General features: G+C 43.9%; 1 protein-coding gene across 2 annotated transcripts in view; it reads left to right on the top strand.

Annotated features, from left to right (window-relative positions):
- The window catches only part of SLC39A14 (solute carrier family 39 member 14), a 29300-nt gene extending 6526 nt beyond the window's left edge, over positions 1 to 22774 (top strand). The window contains exons 2-9 of one of the 2 annotated variants that reach the window (XM_080982477.1): positions 3328 to 3604; positions 5015 to 5201; positions 10727 to 10896; positions 12530 to 12652; positions 15222 to 15404; positions 16034 to 16241; positions 17640 to 17824; positions 18908 to 22774. In XM_080982477.1, coding sequence (XP_080838603.1) covers positions 3338 to 3604; positions 5015 to 5201; positions 10727 to 10896; positions 12530 to 12652; positions 15222 to 15404; positions 16034 to 16241; positions 17640 to 17824; positions 18908 to 19054 — 1470 coding nt within the window. In that variant the 5' untranslated portion in view covers positions 3328 to 3337 and the 3' untranslated portion in view covers positions 19055 to 22774. Of the gene's footprint in view, positions 1 to 3327; positions 3605 to 5014; positions 5202 to 8139; positions 8310 to 10726; positions 10897 to 12529; positions 12653 to 15221; positions 15405 to 16033; positions 16242 to 17639; positions 17825 to 18907 lie in introns of both variants that reach the window. The other variant, XM_080982478.1, reaches the window with a different exon arrangement.
- Positions 22775 to 23750: the final 976 nt, after the last annotated feature.

Raw genomic sequence — 23750 nt, 5'->3', positions numbered from 1 at the left:
ACATTAACAAAACAAAAACAATTCAAAAAAACCACACATCGTACCATCTCAATATCCTCCCTTTCGTTCCCTTGTTTCATCGACCTCCTCTCACCTCCCTTTTTGTATTCCATTTCTACTAATTGTTTCAGCAAATCCTTTCCATCTTTCTCTATTTTCTGTCATGTAATTATCTTAACATATTTTAACCTTATTTTCCCTTAAACTATAATACTTATTTATACTTAATTCCTTAAGATATTTCTACTAAAGCCATATAATTCCCTTCCAACATTTTTCTAACACTCATTAATTTTACATTATTTCCATGTATAGGTTTTAAACTTTTTCCAATATTCTTCCACCGTCTCTTCTCCCTGGTCTCGGGTTCTGCCAGTCATTTCCGTCAATTCCAAATAGCCCATCAACCTGGTGATCTTCTGTCCGAGGCTCTTAATTCTTTTCCAGGTCCCTTCTGCAGGTCTTCTTCATATTTATACGTGCACTTTACTTTGTCTTCTCCTGATCTTGTTCTTATTTTCCTTCCTTTGATGCTGAAAAGTAAATCTCCGGGAAATTCCCATCTAGCAATGTTTTTATTCCTTCTCGACAAGTCAACCAAATCTCCATAACTAAAACTGAAATTCAGAAGATATTTCCAATCGTGTTCCAAAGTTCCTCCAAATCTGGCAGTCCCCACAACTCCAGTCTCCTTCTGACCCAAGTCCAAGTCCCAAAAGTCAATCTCCAGTCCAAGCGGGGCTCCAATCCTATTGTAGCCTCCTTTGGAATTTGGTCCTCCTCTTGGAGCTACAGAAAAGAGGAGCATATCACTATGTACATCGTTATGGAGCTAACAGTGTATTCTGAAATTCTTCACTAGGTTCAGCCACCTTGCCTAAAAAAAAGAAAATGGCCAGAGGCAATTTCATAGAATCATAGAATCATAGAATCCTAGAGTTGGAAGAGACCACAAGGGCCATCGAGTCCAACCCCCTGCCAAGCAGGAAACACCATCAGAGCACTCCTGACCTATGGTTGTCAAGCCTCTGCTGAAAGACCTCCAAAGAAGGAGACTCCACCACACTCCTTGGCAGCAAATTCCACTGTCGAACAGCTCTTACTGTCAGGAAGTTCTTCCTAATGTTTAGGTGGAATCTTCTTTCTTGTAGTTTGGATCCATTGCTCCGTGTCCGCTTCTCTGGAGCAGCAGAAAACAACCTTTCTCCCTCCTCTATGTGACATCCTTTTATATATTTGAACATGGCTATCATATCACCCCTTAACCTCCTCTTCTCCAGGCTAAACATGCCCAGCTCCCTTAGCCGTTCCTCATAAGGCATCGTTTCCAGGCCTTTGACCATTTTGGTTGCCCTCCTCTGGACACGTTCCCGTTTGTCAGTGTCCTTCTTGAACTGTGGTGCCCAGAACTGGACACAGTACTCCAGGTGAGGTCTGACCAGAGCAGAATACAGTGGCACTATTACTTCCCTTGATCTAGATGCTATACTCCTATTGATGCAGCCCAGAATTGCATTGGCTTTTTTAGCTGCCGCGTCACACTGTTGGCTCATGTCAAGTTTGTGGTCAACCAAGACTCCTAGATCCTTTTCACATGTACTGCTCTCAAGCCAGGTGTCCCCCATCTTGTATTTGTGCCTCTCCTTTTTTTTTGCCCAAGTGCAATACTTTACATTTCTCCCTGTTAAAATTCATCTTCTTTGTTTTGGCCCAGTTCTCTAATCTGTCAAGGTCGTTTTGAAGTGTGATCCTGTCCTCTGGGGTGTTAGCCACCCCTCCCAGTTTGGTGTCATCTGCAAATTTGATCAGGATGCCCTTGAGTCCATCATCCAAGTCATTGATAAAGATGTTGAATAAGACCGGGCCCAAGACAGAACCCTGTGGCACCCCACTAGTCACTCTTCTCCAGGATGAAGAGGAACCATTGATGAGCACCCTTTGGGTTCGGTCAGTCAGCCAGTTACAAATCCACGTAGTGGTAGCATTGTCAAGACCGCATTTTACCAGCTTCTTTACAAGAATATCATGGGGCACCTTGTCAAATGCCTTGCTGAAATCAAGGTAGGCTACATCCACTGCGTTCCCTTCATCTACCAGGCTTGTAATTCTGTCAAAAAATGAGATCAGGTTAGTCTGACGTGACTTATTTTTCAGAAATCCATGCTGACTATTGGTGATCACAGCATTCCTTTCTAGGTGCTCACAGACTGTTTGCTTAATGATCTGCTCCAGAATCTTCCCTAGGAATACAGGAATTTAAACTGACCCATCATTCCACCTAAGGTCTTGTTTGTACAAAGAACTTAACTCCTCCCAACCCCCCCCCCAGCTGACTTCATTTCTTAAGGAATTCCTGACACTTTTGTGAAACAAAGTTCTTGGAGTTGAACTAAGCTCTTAAGACTATGAGAATGTCTATCCCCTTTTAATAGGAAAGCAGTGAACGTTGTGCCACAGCACAGGGAGTGGGAGCCCCTGCTCAGTTTTTCAGGATTGTGTTGGGAGAGGTGACTCGTAATCCCTTCCTTTCCTGTCTTGCTGTGCTGCGAGGGAAGATGAGGTCTCCCTGGTGGCCAGATCAGTCCTGGTAGGCCTTGCCACTTCAGGGATAGCTTTGACCACAATCTGTCTGGCTGTGGTACAATGCTGCTCTGGGTCAGACTCCAGGAGACTAAAGTCTGCTGCATATCAGCAGATATGTTCAATATGGCCATGAGCCTAGTGAATGGGTGTGGAAATATTATTCTTCCCTAGTTCAGAGGCAGTGTGTTTTGCAAAGCGCACAAACTTCCAACAGACACACATGTCTCATGAATTTAGCATTTGATTCATCTCATCAGATGGTGTCCTGTTAAGAAGTTTTGTATCCAGTTTTGTGTTGCTTCCTCTAAGTGAAATTCTGTGACACTATTTCTCTTTTTGCTCATTTCTAATGCATTGACCATTCAGAGGAATATACGAAGCTGCACTTTGCTGAATTAGAACATGGTCCATCTAGCTCATTGGTCTTCATCTGGCGTTCTGGGATGCACTGCAGGGGGTCTAAGATGGGTTGAAACAAATATGTGGTAAAAATTAAGATATGAGTCTCCAAATGAAGGTTTGGGTTAAAGATTGGTCCAAAGTCTGCATGATTCTGGCACTCTATAAATCAAGGGGACTTGATAGTTGTTGCAAGTAGGATTTGCTGGAACTGGGTTGCTTGCAATTAGGATATCTAATTATTAATTTGGTAGCAGGAGATAAGAGATTAGTGTGGCTGGAATTGGCTTGTGTATTGCACTGACTGATACGTACTGATCCAAGTGCACGTGTCTCTCTTTTCAGAATTTTTGCCATGTTTTGGAATGTGGGTCCTTGGAAATGTGTCTTGCCCCTACAGCTTTGCCTGCTGGGTTTTGCATGCTCTGTGTGGGCCAGCTCAGGAGCCTTGCCACAGACTTCTATCACAGCAGATTCCTTCCTGCAAGACCTCTTCCTCCGGTATGGCAAACATGACAAGCTCACTTTGCAGCAGCTCAAATCCCTGTTGAATCGCCTTGATGTGGGAGTTGGAAGGAACAACATTAGTCGCACAGAGCAGCAGCGTAGAAACATCTCCTGGGTAATGTATTGTATTTATATAAGCTATTTCTCTCCTGCTTTTGAAGGTAGTGAGTGGGTCCACAAATCACCCTCCTAATGCTAAAAACCTGGCTGTTATAAATGCATTCCACTGAAAAATATTAAAATGATAAAACCTAAAGGGTCTATAGTGGGGCACCTTTAATTAAGTCCACTCAATTGATCTTGAAAGCTTTCTGAAATAAAACTGTCTTGAACTGACACCTAAAAGTTAACAGAGAAGAGGCAAAAAAGATGAACCTCTCTGGGGAGCAAGTTCTGCAATGTTGGTGCTGCCCCTGAGAAGGCCCTGTTCAGCATCACTACCCTCCTTGCTTCTTTCTGGTGGAGGGGGGGCAGGGTCTCCCTGTTGTAGGTAGGTTTATATAGGGAAAGATGGTCTATGACATGCCCAGGTCTGGACCATTTAGAGTGTTAATGGTCAAAATCAGCACCCAATTATGGTTTAGTAGCAGTAGTACCCATATTACTTTATTATTCATTGCAGCTGCTATCTTAGAAATATTTAAAATTATTATTATTATTATTATTTATATTTATTTGTGCTTTTATCTTGTATTTTTATCTCGTGAACTTCCCTGAGATCATTGGATGAAGGGGGTGTGGTTGTGTATACCATATTTTTCCGTGTACAAGATGATGTCTCTCCCTCCCCCCCCCCCATTTTTCAGTCAAAAATTGGGGGTCGTCTTATACACAGATTTATATCTTAAGTCTTGGGTCAGCTGGCAACTCCTGGCATCTCCTGTGTGGCAACTCCTGTATTCAGGGCAACTCCTGTATTCAGGGCGCTGGCTGGAGAGGTGATGCAGTTCCGAGGTGAGGAGGGAGCTTGGCCGCAGTGCCACCAGCTCTCACCTGCTGAGGCCAGGCAACGCCAGATGCAGGCTGGAGAGGTGAGGTGAGGTGAGGCTTTGCTGAGATGCGGGGTATCGCCCCCCAAAAAAGCAATTTCCCCCAAAAGCAGAACAACTTTAACAAACTGATTTCTTAATTTTGGGCTCCCAAAAGTAGGGGTCATCTTATACATGGGGTCGTGTTATACATGGAAAAAGACTCTGTGTATTGCAGTTTTAGTAGTATTAAGACATATTCACCCTACCCTCCAGCTGAAAAGCCTCCTGGAATGGTTATATAAGATCTATACAAACAAGTCCTTGCCCTCAAGCATCATAAAACTGCTATGTTTTTATACTCACCAGCTTGAATAAAAACAGTTCAGGGAGAGCAGGAGCCAAAGGGAGCTAGAATGGTGACAGGAGGCAGTGCATAATTTGTGGTCTTCAGCAAGTATGGGCCAATAAAGCTCACTGGGAAGCCTTCAGGGTGTGAATGCTAACAAAAGGCACAGCTCTGGGATTTTCACCACGCCTTGCTCTCTGTCCTATAGTGCTTCAGTTCCTCAGAGCTCTTTTCAACCCACAATCTGAGTGAAGACTCCAGCCTTGGCAAGAGTGAATTCCGAGAGTTCTGCCCAACCATCCTGCAGCAGCTGGAGTCAAGGGCATGCACGTCTGAGAACCTGGAAAATGAGGAAGATGAGAGGACAGAGGAGGGAAAGCCCAGTTCCTCAGAAGGTGTGTGTGCAGTTAGGCTAGCAAAAGTTTAACAGCTAGTCTTTTAAAGCAAAAGCTTCCTGAGAAATGCCTTCAAATCCTGACCATCCTTGTTCTCCTGCAAGTTGCTGTAGAAATGGAATGCCAGCCAGAACTGTAAGCTATTGTTCTTAATGGGGTTTCCTTTTCCAGGTACAGGTTGACAGAATGCCCCATACACCCTACCCTTCTTGTGTCCTTGCCTAGGAAAAGTCAGTTGATCCACCCCCCTGGTATGATTTCATTGTGCTGCAGACTGAGCTGTCAGTGCTGTCAAGGCAGCTCCATGCATCTGCTGGCTGCTGCATACTTACAGGTGAAAGTGGACCTTTGGAAGTACAGGTATTGCTCTCAATGAAAGACAAAATTAGAATTGTTTAGGCTGTGGAGAAAAAAGCATGAGGTTGTATTCAGTGTTAGTTGTGCTCAGAGCAGACCTATTGAAGTTAACGGGTATGACTAACTTAGATCTATTAATTTTAGTGGATATTCTAAGTAGAACTTAGCTTGATACCACCCATGGTGTTTACACCTTTACACGCAATGGAACAGCCTATAGGCTGACTCTCAATTTTACTCCTGTCATTCACAAATTTGTGAATTCACAGATCTTCCTGTTTGTGGACAGGAAATGTGGGTCCACAATTAATGAACCATATATCACACACTTTCCCCTAGTTAAGGAACTATGCCAACCACCAGGTCCTATACTTGCTTACCTGAGAATAAGTCCCTTTAAACTCAGTGGAATTACTTCTGAGTAGACACATACAGGATTGCACTGTATGACAAAATAGAGAACTTGGAAATACTATCTATTGAGAAGAAAAAGCTCAGTATATAAATAAGAGGTCATCCCTGCTGGTGGGTATTTGCAGAAGAGCCAGTGATTACAACAGCTTTTGTAGATCTTAAGATGGGTATGAGTCAGCATTGAGGTGTTACAGGAATATTAAACAAAAAGGCAACAGGATAAGAAACAGACCCAGGCCAACACTATTTTCAGTTGCAAATACAGGCAAAGATGAAATAGTGTTTGTAGTCCCTTCTGAATCTACTTGGTGCTTCCAGTGCTTCAACAGAGGTATTGTATTCACTTTGGAGTCACCCATTTTTAAAAGGCACAAATAAATTTGCACAAGTTTCAGTACAGAAAAGGTGAATGGATGGTTGCCTTAGTTGCTCCTTCACAGCAGATCCTGACCTAGTGTCTCACTTCCAGGTTTGATCCACGGAATGCCAGTTTCTTGATGGAGAGATTTGCTTTTCTGGGGTGTTTTGTGCAACACATGTTATGGGAACAGGTGGACCTTTGCCTGTGGATCTACTCATGAGTAAGCACTCCAACCTTGAGTCCTCATGCAAGAGTCAGATCTGCATGTGTGAAGGATTCAAGTGTGCCATTTCAACAAGCAGGCTGGATCCTTCATAGTCAGGTTCCAGTAGATCTAATTACGATGAAACACTTCAGTCTTGCTCCTGAGTAGTATTTTTTTTCTTAGTGGATGTAAATGTTACAGCTGCAAAGAATAGCAGGAGAACATTGCATCCCAAGGACAGGTGTCTTGTCTCTCCTGCTCTTAGAAGAACAGATTTTGCCAAGACATGATATAATTTTTTCAAATCCCTACAAGAGCAAAACAGGTTTAGGCAAGAAATGTCAATAGAACAGGTGCAACTGTTATGGAGGCTCTTCAGAATAAGAGGGGTTGGAATCAGGTAAGGTATCTGGGAGGCTGCTGCATTGAAGGTGATGCCCTGATGACCTCTGAGGTCTCATCCAGCTCTGATTCCAGCTGGGTGTACTTTAAATATGTATGTGTGTGTTTGTTTGAAAAAAGGATTTGCTTAGTGCATACATTTTCACTGTTAAGTTTCCACTTTTATTTCACAGACTTTTTGAATTTGGGAGGAGGGGTTCCTTCTACACTTCCTCTGCCTGCTGTGGCTCCTCAACCCAGCACTGGCAATGTGTCTCACAGGCAAATATGCAGAAATCCACACATTCAGTTGTTTACATACAAACCGCTGCTGCATATAAGGATCTGTGGATTGGGGAAGTAATTCTACACTATGGTTAGAAGAGGAAAAGAGTCGGATGCCTCAGACCCTCTCCAAGCCGTCCATGAAGAAACATTATAAGAAAGCTTCACCTGCCTCAAGATCATCTCCCTTGCTGGAATCTGGTGCACAAACCTTCCAGATATGGCCTGTCACAGATTTTGAGTAACCTCGTAGATGTATACACACAAAAGGAGGTCAAAAATGACCCTAAAGAGTCTATTGTTGACATTCCAGAAATAAGGAAGTGAGATTAATGTAATATGATTATTCTTTTCAGCTTTCTTCGTGTTGTTCACAGACATTGCCTGAAGCCAGAAAATTTGGGTCTGCAGTTAATGAGCAACATAGATTGCACACGTTTTATCTAAGGAGCTTTAAAAATGGTTAATCTAAATCTCTTTTTGCCAGTCAGTGAGCGATGGCAAGTTTCAACTGGCAACATCCTGGGTAATCTAAGCAAATTCCTCACTGATGTAACCTGAATGGCAGCATACTCTGTTCAGTTTTTGTCTTATGAACCTTGTTTTGTATCAAATTGTAATATTTTTAAGCTACCTGAAATCCTAAATCACAATTCCTGCTGCCTCTACATCATGTTTTCAGTTTCTTAATAGATCCTGATATTGAGTTGGTATTGAGTATAGCTCTCAGTACCAAGTTTGAGAAGAACTCAGAGGCTGCGCTTCTCTCTTCTGGCTATCCTGGTGCTGTACATCTTAAACTCCTAGAGAATTGCAATAAAACCTTATTTCCAGTGAGATCAACTTCAGCCTTCCCAGCTGTGGCTGTCTATAGAGGCCCCTTCCTGTTTTCAATTATTTGGGTAAACTGGCCCTCCTTTCTATTTGTTTCACAGTCTGGGGCTTTGGATTTCTCAGTGTTTCACTGATTAACCTGGCCTCCCTACTTGGCGTCTTCGTCGTGCCCTGCACCAAGAAGGTCTTTTTCGCCCGAATCCTAACGTATTTCATCGCGCTCTCCATCGGGACATTGTTCTCTAACGCACTGTTCCAGCTGATCCCAGAGGTGCAGTAAGACACAGACACATGGATTGAGTCACAATCTACTTTTCCTGTCACTAAGTTCTCTGCTGATAGGCTGCTCACAGTTTAGAGCAGGCATCCCCAACCTGTGGTTCTCCAGATGTTTTGGCCTACAACTCCCATGATCCCTAGCTAACAGGACCAGTGGTCAGGGATGATGGGAATTGTAGCCCCAAAACATCTGGAGGGCTGAAGGTTGGGGATGCCTGGTTTAGAGAGGGGGAAGCTTGCCTGCCCAGTGATTCCTTTTGAGGATGACCTTTTCTCCTCTGAGCATCAGGAAGCTTCCTAAGATCAGCTGAGAGAAAAAGAGCAAATTCTCCTGCGTGGTCCCTGTGTAGGCACATACATGAGTTCTGTGCTTGCTCAGAGCACATCTTGGGAATTTTCTTGAGCCATAATTCATGTTTCCTCATTTCAAGGGCAGAAGCTTAGCACCACTTTCCTAGTCCTTGTTTCTTGCCATTCACAGCCATCCAAAGTGCACCTTGTGGGTGCTGCCAGCGCTGGGAGGATTTTGCCTCTTGACTTCCATTCCACCATTGATGGAAAGGGGTTGATTGTGCTTTTAGTGAGAGGTTTCTTCAGTTGTGCAAAAGTGTGAAAAGGAATGTTGGGTTTTTTGGTCATTTCTGCTAACTAGCACAATATTTCTTTGGGAACGTTGTGAGGGCAACTTCACTGAAACAATGGAAAATAGTACCTTTTACCTAAACCTAGCCAGCTAAAGTAGATGTTGCCTAGAGTGACCTGGAGGAAGAGGTATACATTAATCTGGCTCTATGTGTGGACTGTTTCTGTAGGCTGAGTCCTTCCAGTAGTCAAGTTCATTCACTGGCCTGATGAATGAGAGTAGGTAGGGGGGAAAGTGTGGCTGTCAGCTTCAGAGACTGTTTTGCAAAGGAACACCAATATTCTGGAGAAAGATCTTTTATGTTTTTTCTTGGCTTCTCTTTCAATAATTGATCTGATTTTACCAACAACAAAAAAAGAGGTTTCTTGAGCAGTGTTGGACTTTGCCAGATTTAATCTTGACATAATTTTGTTTGAATTGCATGTTCTGGGGCTGCCTAAATACAAACAAGAACACTCTACTTCCTGATTTTGGAGTTTGTAACCCTTGTCTCCTTCACTTGCTCTGTTTTTGTCTTCCATTTTGACTTTGCATATTGTGGTAAACATTTGGGGGGCAGTGTTTGCAGTTCCGCAAACTTCTAAAATTGTGGGCTGAAATAAGACATTGGTTTGTCCATGGTATGAAAGAGCCACCCTTTGAACCCAGGACCACCTTTGCTGTCTGTCCTGGCCACCTCACCAACTGGCTTCTTCCATTGAAAAAGGCTAAGGTCACAAATCTTAGCAATACTATCCAGAATTTTTGAAGCTCCTATGTTGTATAGCTAATTTACTGCCTGTACTGTATTCCCTCTTGAATTTATGGTATTTTCAGCTCCAAAACTGTGCATCTGATGAAGGGGGAGGAATTTGTTGCTTGAAAACAAAACTATATTTGTGATCAAACTCTAACAGAAATTACTGTATATGCTTCACCTCCATGGTTAAGTTGCCTGCCCTGGAAGAACAACTGGTGTGCAATTGCATCACTCACTTAGTTGGATTTTGGGGACTTTCTGTAGTTGGGCAGCAGAGACTCTGTAATTCTACAGATGCCCATCTGCTAGGTAGGTATGGCCACATGCGTATCATATGTACAGGCAAGTAACTGTTCACTCTGGCCAGGCAACAGACCATGATGGTGGGGGGTGTAGGATGCTGAGAGTAAAACAGGTGCTCTTCATGACACTGGAACTCTGGCCTTGTCCCTGTGCTAGAAAAAAGAGGGAAAACGTGACTGGACAGCCCCACCAACAGTCTGGAGAGCTAGGGACGTTAAATGCTCTCGTCAGCTATGGTATGGACGTCTTACAGTTGTGATCTGAAGCATCACTTAGGGACGGCTTGAATGGAATTACAAACTTATGCACAAACTAATGTGCATTTATAGAGGCCATTTGTAGCAGGACTGTCTACAGAATACATGAGATATAGAGAGATCCCACTCTATAGAAAGCGGAAGTCTCCACCTTGCTTGTGAAGGGACTGGTCTCCTCCATATCTCATATGGGTGCAAATGTCCCATGATGAAACTACCACCTATTGGAAGTGCACAATTGTCTTTGCTGGAGTTCCAGAGCCAGAGTACACCAGGTACTCCCAGCATGCTTAAAGCCATATCCAATTAAACATCAATCACTAATGAAAGTCTCCTCTCTCCCTCCCACCCTCTCTCCTCTCTCTGTGATTTAAATTCATTTCTGCGTATTCCTGTGTCCTGACTTCCATGGCATTCATCCCACCTGTGATTTCACGGGGGGCGAGGGGCTGGCATTCACACCGCAGTCTGGGGTTATGGTTTCCTCTGTGTGACTGTCATCTCCCTCTGCTCCCTGGTTGGAGCCAGTGTGGTGCCTTTCATGAAGAAGACCTTTTACAAGCGACTGCTCCTCTACTTCATAGCTCTGGCGATTGGTACTCTCTACTCCAATGCCCTCTTCCAGCTCATTCCTGAGGTATGACTAGGGCCTCTTGGCCTTCCTTGTGTGGCTGTTTTTGTGTCATCTGTGGTGAGAGGAATTCTAGTAGAAGAGTGATATTGTGCTGGTGGTATTAGTCTCGGATGAGTTGTGAACTGTTTGGCATTTCCCTGGGTTTTCACTCTTTAGAGTAGTGGTAGCCAGCGTGCTGCTCTCCAGAGAATGTTGAAATCTAACTCCCATTATCCCTGACTGTTGGTTCTGCTGGCCTGGGCTGACGGACGTTGCAGTGCAGCAGCGCGGGGAGGGAAACTGAGCTGGCTACACCTGCTTCAGAAGTTAAAAACGGCTTGGAAGCTAACTCACACCTGACTGTAACAGTCTGAAAGCAAGGGCCAGTTAAGATAATGACAGAGTCCCATGCTGAGAGATCTTTGTCAATCTCATGCCTTTAAAGACAAGGCTCCTGGGCTAGTACATAAGGCTGCACAGATGACACCTGCTGTCAGGAGCATGTGGAGATTGCAGCTGTCCTCTGTGCTGCTTCCTGGGTGGTGCCATCCAATGCAGGGGGAGGCAGGCTAGAAACGAAGCTGTGGGGGAAGCCATGGGGTTTGGAGCCTCACAGTGCTTCCATAGCCAATATAAAGAGCTGGGTGCTGGTCCCTGGCTTGCAAGCTGGGAGGCAGAGAATAGAAGGGTGAGCAGAGCAAGCAACGTAAAAACAGAATAAAGGGAGGGGAAAATAGGAGAAGAGCAGGTTGCATTGTCCTAAGGAAACTGAGGCTGAAGGAAAAGACAATATGAAGAATGGAAAACGGAAAAGGACTGCTAATCCTAAGCCAAAATAAGGAGTGGGTGATGGTCGAAGAAGGTAGTTGTGTGTGAGGGTCTAGTTATGGTTTAGGAGCTAGACAGGAAAGTGAGAAGCCATTAGTGGTTGCACGGTGTCTTTGTGGTGCTCGTTTCCTCCTCATAAAATACCTGACTAACTTCAACATTCAGTGGCATGTTCTTGGGATGTTTTCCTTTGTAATGAAAGTGTTTGAGACAAAGGAGCATATCTTATCTAGAAAGGGGAGGGAAAGTGGCCTTCACACAATAAGAAAAAAACTGTATAAGATAGTCTGAGTCATAGGAGGCAAGTCAATGAATCAATGGGTCATAGTGGAATCCCTCTTGTTCTTACACCAGGTGAGATACAAATGAGCTCTGGTCAGATGATCTTGTGCTTTAGGAAGTGGTAAAACTTATGCACCACTTTGCGGATGTGGATTTACATGGCTGAATACTACTACATTTTTTTAATGCACCACATATAGAAAACTAGCCAATCAAACAGCAAGTTTCTAGCCTTGCTGACTTCTGTCAGACATGGTTTCTGTATGAAAGGAGCATGTGGAGAAGCATTCAACAGTGTGAACCCACATCTCACTTGGCACAGCCGCGACACAGGTTTATTGCTGCCATAATGTGAATTCAGGGAGCAGCCAGCTGCCATCAAGATATACTTCTGTAGGTCAAGTGATAAATTCCTGTGCTCTGCAGCTTTTTACTTCCTCTTAGGCCTTCTCTTAGATTGAAACAGGTGGGAGGCAATGTAAACTGCATAAATGTGCTGTTATTTAAGTATACTTTTCACTTACCTTTTCCTGCCCCTACTCCACAGGCCTTTGGATTCAATCCTCGGGAAGATGATTATGTCTCCAAATCGGCTGTTGTCTTTGGGGGCTTTTACTTGTTCTTTTTCACAGAGAAAATATTGAAGATGCTTCTCAAGCAGAAAGACACGGTGAGGGAGGAACCAAAACACTTGCTGATGAGAACTACTTCTGGTGCAAATCTCCCATTACTTTTCTTTTAAACAAATATTTGAATATTGTTTGGCATCAGATGTAACAATGTCATAATTTTGAGGGACAGAAAGCTAAAGAAAATAAGACAATAGTTTTCCCTTTAAATATATTAGAAGCAGAATTCTTTCCAGAGAATCAGCAGTTTAAGATGGTAGTTTGCAAACTTTTATATGCAGTGAAACTCTTTTCCACACTGACCTGCCTGTTGAAGAGCCCCGATGGATCCAGTACCAACCCTGCACCTCCAACTATTTGGCGATGCATTTTTGAGAGTACCCTGGTTTTGTGTGGGGCTGCAGCCAGGCCTGTTGGCTGTCACTATGTGTGTGCCAGAATATATCCAGTCCTCTCTCACGGCTACATATTTCAGGGCACTGTTTGCAGCCAGCTGTTTTTCAGGGAAGCTTATTTGCCAATGCTGATTCCTCCAGAGCATTTGCAGATAACGTGAACCCAAGCGAGTAGGGTGCCCTGCTTCTCTCTGCTTCTGACCAACAGCAGGCAGCAGGGTGAGGCAGCGGCACTCACCTAACTTACAGTTGCCTGCATCATGGCTGGATGCCAAGAGAGGCAAGACGACAGCAAGGTCAGCACAATACGCATGCGCTAGCAGAGCCTATCGAGCGCTCCTGCCACCGTGTGAGCTCGCCAGCACCTCACTTCTCTCTGTCCCAGGATGCAGCGGCAACCAGGTCAGGTGAGAGTCTCTGCCTCATCCTGCCATCGTCCACTGATTCTCATCTCTAGCTCTCAAGGGATCTAGATTGGAGAATAAATGTTACTGCTTCTTAGTCTCAGAAGCCCAGAGTCCATCCTGCAATCTGTCTTGCATCTGTTGAGGCTATTCCAGCTAAATCTGCTCTTCCTTTCCATCTTTAGAGTGCTAAAAAACCCCTGCAGACTTTGTGGCGCCATCATAATGCCTAGCCTTTTCTCCTCCCCTTGCCCCCAGCACTTGGTTTAACATCAAGCCTGATATAGAGCTCCAAGGGACTTGCAAGCTTGCTCACAGTGTTCTGACATTTTAGTTGGTGCTAAGAAAAAAACATTACCATACCATTACTATTCTGGATTTTATTTTATTTTGACCTAATGGACCAACATGGCCAGCTACAATTTTAAATGTTAAATAGTAATTCACCAGGACAAACAGAGCTCTGAAAGAATGCAAAATAGGATTTTGCTGAACCCATGACATTGGCATATATAGCATCCCTCTGCCATCCTCGCTAATGGCAGTAATAGCAATCTTTACAAAAGCCTCCAAAGGTATTCCAGAGAGGCTTCCTTTTAGTACCATTCAAGTCTGTCAAAACGATAGTGTAAAATAAAACACTATAAACCGTTTAGAGACAATCCAGTTCCTAACCACTTCCCTTCCTGTTCACTTCCTTCTCATGCACGCAGCCTTGTTCAGTGGTCTTCCAGGCCTTTCGGTTCAGTCCTTGGACTTTCAAACATTTGGTGCCAATAATAGCAGATTCAAAACAACTGTAGAACATTTGAGTTAGGGTAGTTTGCTCAGCTGCTTTAATGTTAACTGATAATGTATGGAACAGTCAACAAGGATATTGCAGTGAGAAAGCATATCTCATAAACAGGATCATGTCACTGAAGGTTCCTATATAGACGCAAATTAAAGTTGATACAACTGATTCCAGTTGAAAAAAGGCTTTTTATAGCCTACATAGCTAACATACTAAATGGAAAGCTCTTTTATGAATCAGTAGGCACAGAGAGTTACTTTTCATGATAGAGAAGTCAGCAGTGAACTACCCTAAAAATACTATATTGTGGTGTCTGTGAACTGTGAGATCATAAAACTTGCAGATGTGTCGTGGAATTCAGAAAGTTACTAAAGAATTATAAAGAAGTGTGGTGTGTGGTGCCTTACTGGTGAAAAGCCAGTAAAATTTAATGTGAGGAACTGAAGCAGCTGACAGTGGGGAGTATACCCTAAGCCGTGTTGTTGCAGTGTGGGGTGAAAGGTTACTTGCTGATCTGGCTGGCTTGCCCCAGCCATTCTGGGTGGCTTCCAGCACAACAACATCAAACATTAATAGTAACAATCTGATCCAATATAAAAGTCACAATAACTTTAATAACGTACATCAAACAAAGCAACATTCAACAATACATCAGAATCTTATCGTAAACAGTAAAATTAAACACCAGCAAATAATAATTAAACAGTTCACACTTATCAACCACAATAAAGAATTACCAATCTATAAAATAACAGCAATTCACATTGCATAAAATACCACAAAACATACGAGACCATCTAAAGGGATCAGATTGAGAAACAAAGACACACAACTTATAAAACTACTTTTTTAAAATATCCCTGAACTCCTCTCTTCCCAGCTGCTGCTGCTGTCCTCAAAGTCATAGCCTGGGAAGGGCTGGGTGGGGGCGTCAAGGCAGGTGGAAACGCCATTGCCTGATGAGGAACAGAAAGTCTCCCCCCCCCCCCTTCAGTTCTTCCATCTTTGTATCCCCCAGAGTCATCATGGGCACAGCCACTACAGCACTGAGACCCTTCCTTCCAAGAAAGACCAAGAGGAGGGGGTCACTGAAAAACTGCAGAATGGTGACTTGGATCACATAATCCCTAGCAAGAATAGTGACCTGGAATGCAAGAATCCATCTGTTGATGAGAAGATTGTTGGCTCCTTGTCTGTTCAGGTACCCACCTATACTACTAATGTATTGCTTCCAGCCCTGCTGGAGGTAAGTTGTCTTAGTTTGCAAGAAATAGACTTAATGGGAAGACTGATCCAAGATAAAGCACCTCGTATGTATCTTAGTCTGCTTTTGTTGGGAAAGGGTAGAGGGAGTCTGCCTTTGGCCCATGCAGACATAACATCTTCTGCTTTCATAGCCAGTTAGGAGATTGGCAGTGTGCTGTGACAGCTCCTGACATCTGATGACTTATTTCTGCAGAAGCAGATGGATATTGGCACAATCATAGGTGGGTGGTTTGCACTGATGTACTGGCAGAACATGGAAAATAGCAGCAAACCTGATACCACAAAATTGCCAGGCAAACAGCTTGCTTGGGTAGAGTGGGGAGGTGAGATGAGGCAACGTTGGAAGTCTGTTACATTTCACATTTTGTTGGTTAGGACATTGCTACTTTAAATTCCTTGCTCTGCTCCACATTTCCCAAAGCATCAGTGTGCTTTTGTATCTCCAGTTGTAAGCTCTAGGTGGCAGTGTGTACACATTGTATGATGCAGGCTCCATGTGCTCTTGTACTGCAGGAGTTGATGAGAGAACTCTTAATTTCAAGCACTGATCTGCTGCCTTTTCAGGACCTCCAGGCTTCTCAAAGCACTTGCTATTGGCTGAAGGGCGTGCGCTACTCTGACATTGGCACCTTGGCTTGGATGATCACCCTGAGTGATGGCCTCCACAATTTCATTGACGGCTTGGCCATTGGTGCCTCCTTCACTGTGTCCGTCTTTCAGGGGATCAGCACTTCTGTGGCCATTCTCTGTGAAGAATTTCCTCATGAGCTAGGTATGTGCTCCTCAAACTCTGAGATAGGACTGAAGCAAATGCCAGGAGTGTGGTGTCTGGAAAATCTCTTGATGTCTACAGGACAGAACCATGTATACAGCCTTTTCTAAACAGAGGTGCAAGTGGGAGCACTTTCCCCATGCTTCAGAGGGATGGCTGGGCCCAGTCCTGTGGGACTCCCTCCCTCCCTCCCTCCCTCCCTCCCTCGACAGGGCCCCTCCCCTGCTGAACTTTAGCTCTTGACAAGGACTTTCCTGCTTCGGGTGGCATTTTAAGGTAGCTTTCTGATTCTGGGATAACTTTCCATTGTTCTTATTCTTTGTATTTTTTAAATACACCTTATTCTGAGTATTAAACAGGATATAAATACCTGAAGTAAATTAATAAGGAGGTTGCAGAGTAGGGCTATTGAGGGTCGTGACCCAAGAATCACTTAATTTAGTGTTGGGTGGGGGAAGTCCCTTGAACAGTTAGTTAGTAGCTTAATATCTGTAGCAGATGGGTCAGAGGGGGCAGGGGAACAAAAGATACAGAAGTGTGGGCCAGATTCAGTCAACAAGTCACACAAGCGGAAGCCCACACTTGTCTCAGAATAAGGCTAGTTGAAACAAGTCACTACCCTCAGGCACAAATGGCTTTGTGGGCAGATTATTTGGCTGGAGGGCGCAGTGAAATTCTGTGTGCTGTCAAAGGATGCTGGAGCTCCTATTAACCATGTGTCAGAATACCATGGGGAAGCAGGCTTAACCCACCACACACTGCAGGATCCTTGTTATTTTCTCCAAGTGTAGAGAAAATGAACGTGGCCTTCAGTCATCTCCTTTCTCTGGCGGCCACAAGGAATTCATGGTAGTGTTTGAGCAGCCTTCACCCACCTGGCACCTGCCACTCCCATCAGCATGGGCCACGTTTGTGAGGGCTTTGCTAGAAACTAGTTTTATGTACTTGTGTCCCACTGTGAACCGATCCCTTGAAAGGAGGATTAAACCGGACCCGTCAGGTGCTTGGAGGATTGTTAGAGTGATCAGCAATGCTTCTGTTGGCCATGCAAGCACTGAGTTTTAATGGGACTTGGGAGACTACAGCTCTCTTTGCAAACCTTCCAGGTAGTTACCCCCCCCCCCAAGGTTATCTGGTGATCTAGTTGAAGGAGGTGGTTGAAGTGCTTTAGTGAATTTGAGGTGTCTGAACTGTATATCGTATATAGAGTCATTAGGGTTTAATGCTTAACCAACGCTTTTGTGCATCACCATAAACCTGAGAAAGTAAATCAAACAAATATTTTTGATTTGCAAAATGCTACTGTTGATTGAACAGGAATCTGATTAAACTTTGATCCCCCTGACCTGATGCAATCTCTCCTTTTTCACTTCCTTCCCATTGCCCTTGGTCACGCAGGTGACTTTGTCATTCTGCTGAATTCTGGAATGTCCATCCAGCAAGCGCTGTTCTTCAACTTCATCTCTGCTTGCTGCTGCTATGTGGGACTAGCCTTTGGGATATTGGCGGGCAGCCACTTCTCTGCCAACTGGATCTTTGCTTTAGCTGGTGGAATGTTTCTCTACATTGCATTGGCTGATATGGTAAGTCCTCAGTTTGGTACTTTCCTGTTCAAAGGAATCTTGATTCATCCCTTATCAAATACTGTGTTGTCTTCCACCGCAGTTGGACCAAATGTGCCTGCAGTTTCAAAAAGGTTGGTGAGTCCTTGTCTAACCGTTGCACAACATTGTTATATCCCATAATTAAAGAAATAGAGGCATTGCACATAGCATCTGGTAGATGCTTCCTCTGCAGACTTTGTAGTCCTAGCAGGTGCCCAATACTGAAGGGAGGCCCTGGCTAGCTGACACAGGTAGGGGCTGTTAACAGAGGGGGCATGATCCCTTGGCTGAGTTAGAATACTGTGGGTCAAACCTCATCTGCCTTTGTGGTGGGGGGGGCAGGGAGGGAGTTGTAATCAAATCTGGCCCTATCTGACCCATGTGAAGGGCTGCCCTGCCTTCAGGGGGCCTCAGCTGGGTGGGCAAAATAGAAGGGGATGTTGTGTAGGGGAGGGGGCTAAAGCAGCACAATCCCACCATGGGAAAATGGCTGGAAAAGCGGTGTCCCAGTTCCCATACCTACTCTTTCCTTTTTTATTATTATTTTATTTTATTTTATTTTACTTCTTTATTTCATGAGAGGGCATTTATGTGATTTTCGCTTATTCCTGGAATGTAACACCCGCCTAAGTCAGGAGTCACCTGTATCTATTTCACATTCCCATGTTGTGTGCTTCCCTTCAGATGGCAGGCAGACAAGCGTAGGAGCTCTAGCTGTGTTATGAATTAAATGGCATGTGGGTGTCCACATTTTCTGTAATACATCTCTCTGACTAATTTTGAAACTACCAGAATGCAGAGTTGTATCTTGTTGGTGGTGAGCCTCAATCCAGCTAAATTTGTGGCTAGGTTGAATTCAAACCAGATTAGTCATGGGTAATTTAGGTTCCAATCCTCAGTCACAATAAAAGTTGGATAGATTGGAGCTCTCTGTCTTGAAAAGACTAGGTCCTGCATAAAATTAAGTTTTTATATCTGGTAGGAAATACTGTATAGCCTCTTGGAAGATATGGCTTTGTGTTTGCTACAGAACTAAATGTAATTTCTTTCTTCTCCCAATAGTTCCCAGAGATGAATGAAGTCAGCCGAGAGGATGAAAGGAGTGGTGGTGCTCTGATTGCCTTTGCCATCCAGAACGCAGGACTGCTGACAGGATTCACCATCATGGTGCTGCTTACCATGTACTCGGGTCAAATCCAGCTTGGATAGAGACATGCATCTTACTAATGGAAGGTGTATGGACTGTGTAAAGCACAGAATCTTCTACAAAAATTACAAAAAGAGGCACTTTGATTAAGCCTGCTTCATGGATTCCTTCCTGGTTGACTTGCAGTGACTGATGAAACTCCCCACTGTTGGGTTAAGTGACCTAAGGGCCACTTTATCGTGCCGCAACAGCATTCCCTCCTTCATCTTCTGAAGAACTCTGGAGGTGGAGGAAAGCTTCTAGCTTCTTTTTACCTCCTTAGGGGACTCAACCAGAGGGGTTCAAATACCCCCTCATTCTTGGGCTGACAATAGACTGCTGCGTACACAGGTCTGTGGCAGTGTGGTTTTGATAGCAGAGAGCTCTTCCCACCTCCACATGCCCAAATTGCTTGAAGTTAGTACGTAGATTAGAGTTTTAAATGGAGTATTGATGCTTATTCAATTGGTTAGTTGGTTAGGTTTAAAAGATGGCTCAATTTTAAAAATGGTAATATGGCTCCAGACTTCACATAAAATAAATAATACAAGAACTTACAAAAATAATGGGTGACAGGTATCTTCTTAGAGAAGGCATTTGAGAGGGAGGGAGAGAATGTGCTTGCCGTGGTGCGTGCATGTATGATCTAAACATGTAAGAATATTTTTATTCTAAAATACTATGCTTCATACAAATTATGCAATATGAGTAAGGTTTGTATGACTGACCTTAGATTTCTTTAATCAGGTAGCAGCGTTAGTTGTAAACTGTTAGGGACATATGAATGACTGTCCCCCCTGGTTTAGGAGTCCTTCTTAACTCCCTCCGCTATGTTTTTAAGAGTGCCCCTTTTCCTTGGACACTGTGGGGCGAGATCAACCTTCCTCTTAATCTATTCTGTCTTCCTTTTGTTAGCCCACTGAGTTGCTTCTCTTGAAGGTGAGCTTCTGCAGGGCAAATGTGGCCGGGGTGAGTGCATTTATGCCCAGCAATGACTGAGACATAAAGCAGTTGATTTGCATCCTCTGGTTGATGTGAAGGCCTTGGAGCAGTCTATGAAGTGAACCCCAGATTTGGAGAGGGGGTCTTAGGGAGCTTTCCTCCATGATTAGACTTTCCCAGAGTCACTAGGTGAACCAAAGTATGATTATCATATTGATAATATCAAGTCCTTCAGCTTAAGTGTAGTAAATTTTCCACCTCACAAATTCTCTTTGAGAATTTGTGAGTGTGTCTCATCACCAAAAGGAAAGCCTAGTTCTTTAGCAGAGAACAGCCATTCCTTGGTATGACTCCTAGAGTTTTTAATCTTTTGGGGCAATGCCTCTGTATCACCCTGTCTTGATGTGTAACGGAATGAATGTTGTCCTCTCTTTTCCTCTGAAAGGGGTTTGAGATGCAGAAAACAGTTGGATCACTTCCAATATGTTCCCCTATTATGGAAAGGCTGTATTGGGGCTGGATTCCGCACCCACCAGGCCCAATATATTGTGGTGCTTGAGGTGGCAAATCCAAATTCCTCTTCCCTGGCAGCCACAGGAATGTCCTTCTGCACAAATGATTGGAAGCTTCCCAAGAGCCCTTAATATGATGCTCAGATTTGCTTACGTGCTTTCTCTCATTGTAAGGCTACCTCTCCCTTCTTACCCATGAATCAAGAAACTGAAACACCTTCATACTATTCTGAGGTCTAACAAACGCCTCCTCTTTCCAAGTAGAATGCGAATTGATTAGAAGATAGTAAGCGTTACCAATAGTCATGCAAGATTGGGACATGATCCATGGGTAGAATAGAGCTTTTGCATTTCCAGTAAGGGGTGGGTTTACTATGCCAACCAGGCTTGGCAGTTCTAACCGGCAGTCAGAATCATTTGCACTGTCATTGGGCAGACGGGGGAAGTGACTGCTGAGGATGTCTCTCTCCCCACCCCCGGCCTTTTGAACGCTCGGCTGTGATGAGGGCTCAAACACCCACCATGTTTTGAAGGCTGCTTCTCAGGGCTTAATAGCTCTTGGTTTGTTTTTTGTGCCAATGAGCTTGGAGAAGAGGAGTAGATTCCCTCTTTCTGTTATAGGGCTCTTAAGGCCCACATGGGTGGGGCAGGGGAAAAATGGGACTGACGTTAGAAACACCATAAGCAAGCTTGGCCCCCCTGAAAACATTTTAATACTATGGATTTTGATGTTTTTGCTGTACTTTTTTGTGATTCTGCAAATGTAACTATTGATTAAAATTGCTGTTCAAACTTGGAGCATGCCTAAAAGTTGAGGCCCATGATAGCGCAATGTGGAGAGCATTTGCTGGGGCATTGCTTATTGTCATAGTTAGGGGGGCACCAATTTGAGTTTTCCCATGGAGTTCTATTGCATAATGCTGCATTAGCTTTTAGAGGCATTGTGTATTCATTTTTTTATTAGGACAACTGGCCGTAATATAATAATGAGTTACAGTTTCCTGCACAAAGAAAGTAATGTTTACTACTCTGCTGTGACCCTTGTGGTTATTTTGAAAAAACAGATGTAGAACAGAACTTTACAATATACCTGCATGATCAAATAGTCATTATGTCTTGAACCATCTTGCGTTGCTAAAAGGCATTAGCAACATTTCATTCAACAATCCATTAGTTCCATTTAATTCAATAATACTATTTCCCCCTTATTGCTGCCACATTATTATTTCTAAGGCACCTTATATATATTTATGATTGTTATAGGATAAAATCTTTTTGATCATCACTTCCCACTGTGTGTGAGTCACTGTGAACAGGGAAACGCTCATTCAGACCTCCTGGTGGGGTTTGACTCCTCCCCTCCGTGGTACATTTAAAAAAAATCAGACCAAAATGAAGGTCCCCCTTTGTTCCTTAAAAAGTCAGAAATGAATTGCCCAGTACCCACTTTACAGTTCCCTATTTTTTTCTTGACAGCAAATTTATGAGGTCTGAAGTGATCATTCCAACATCTTTCTTCATGGTTTTCATCCAGGAATTAACTGCTTTGAACAAATACAACAATTTTTTCAGACTAGTAGCAGGGAGGTGATTTTCTAGCCATTAAGATAGTTTTGGCATCCCTAAATGCAATAGTATGCATGTTAAGGTTCCTCCCGAGATCAGTCCAGTATTTAATCTGGATAGGATCTCTGTCCAGTATCTTCATCTCAACAATAATAGATTCCCCTTTGCAGCAGCTTTTCGCTGTTTAATTCAGTTGTTTCTGTAGCCTCTAGCCTACTTTCTGTGTGGAGCTAATTAAATTCATTTTGTAGCAAAGGGGTGTTGGTCTGCTCTTGACAGCTGGAACAGTATATGAAAGTAATTATGAGATCACGTGCAGCTGGATCCTCAGAAGTTGGTCCTCCTGAATTCAGTAGGGCCTGCTCTCAGGGAAGTGTGTGTAGAACTGCAGCCTTAACTCCTACGGACCTTAAGGAGGCTGTGGATGCCATTATTGTACATGTAATTTTGAAGAATGGAAAGAGAAGGTACCATGTCTGTAGGTTATGCCAGAATAATTTGACCTTTGAGGGGAAAGGTTTTGAGAGGAGAGAAAGCAAAACTGACCAAACTTCAATTTGTATTTGTTTCTTTAATGTGCTTGGTTTTCTAACATAATTTTCCCATCTCAGTATTTGAATAACTCAGGAGTTGTAAGAAAGTTTGTGGAAACAAAGAACATAACTTATGACACATGACTTGTAAAGTTATTTGTAAATTCCATAAATAAACTATATTCTGTAATGATATTGTGAAGTGTGTCCCGTCCCCCGTCCCCCAAGATAATAATAATAATAATAATAAGAAGAAGAAGAAGAAGAAGAAGAAATTTTATTTATATCCCGCCCTCCCCAGCCGAAGCCGGGCTCAGGGCGGCTAACAACAATAAAACAGTACAACACAACATGACACTCTAAAATCATTCATTATAAAATTAATTCAAATCAAACCAATGGCGATGGCAACCATTGGGCCAGAGCTCCACGAAGATTGCCGAGGGAGTCAGGCTGTGCCCTGGCCAAAGGCCTGGTGGAACAGCTCTGTCTTGCAGGCCCTGCGGAAAGATGTCAAGTCCCGCAGGGCCCTAGTCTCATGTGACAGAGTGTTCCACCAGATCGGAGCCACAGCCGAAAAAGCCCTGGCTCTAGTTGAGGCCAGCCTAACCTTTCTGTGGCCTGGGACCTTCAAAATGTTTTTATTTGAAGACCGTAAGTTTCTCTGTGGGACATACCAGGAGAGGCGGTCCTATAGGTACGAGGGTCCTAGGCCGTATAAGGGCTATGAAGGTTAAAACCAGCACCTTAAACCTGATCCTGTACACTACAGGGAGCCAGTGCAGCTGGTATAGCGCTGGGTGAATGTGATCTCGCAGCGAAGACCTCGTAAGGAGTCTCGCTGCAGCATTCTGCACCCGCTGGAGTTTCTGGGTCAGTCTCAAGGGCAGCCCCACGTAGAGCAAGTTACAATAATCCAGTCTGGAGGTGACCGTCGCGTGGATCACAGTGGCTAGGTCAGGGCGAGAGAAGTAAGGAGCCAACTGCTTAGCTTGGCGGAGATGGAAAAATGCCACCTTTGTTCTAGCTGCAATCTGCGCCTCCATGGAAAGGGAGGTGTCGAAGATTACACCCAAACTCTTAACGGACGGTGCTGGCACTAATTGCGCCCCCGCAAGAGATGGGAGTTGCCCCCCCAATCCCATATCGCCCCGTCCCAGCCACAG

This window comes from Podarcis pityusensis, assembly GCF_964106645.2.
Source record: "Podarcis pityusensis genome assembly, chromosome: 15".
In the NCBI taxonomy this organism is placed as follows: domain Eukaryota; kingdom Metazoa; phylum Chordata; class Lepidosauria; order Squamata; family Lacertidae; genus Podarcis; species Podarcis pityusensis.
Note: the sequence above shows the minus strand (reverse complement) of the source record. Positions and strands in the feature narration are given on the sequence as shown.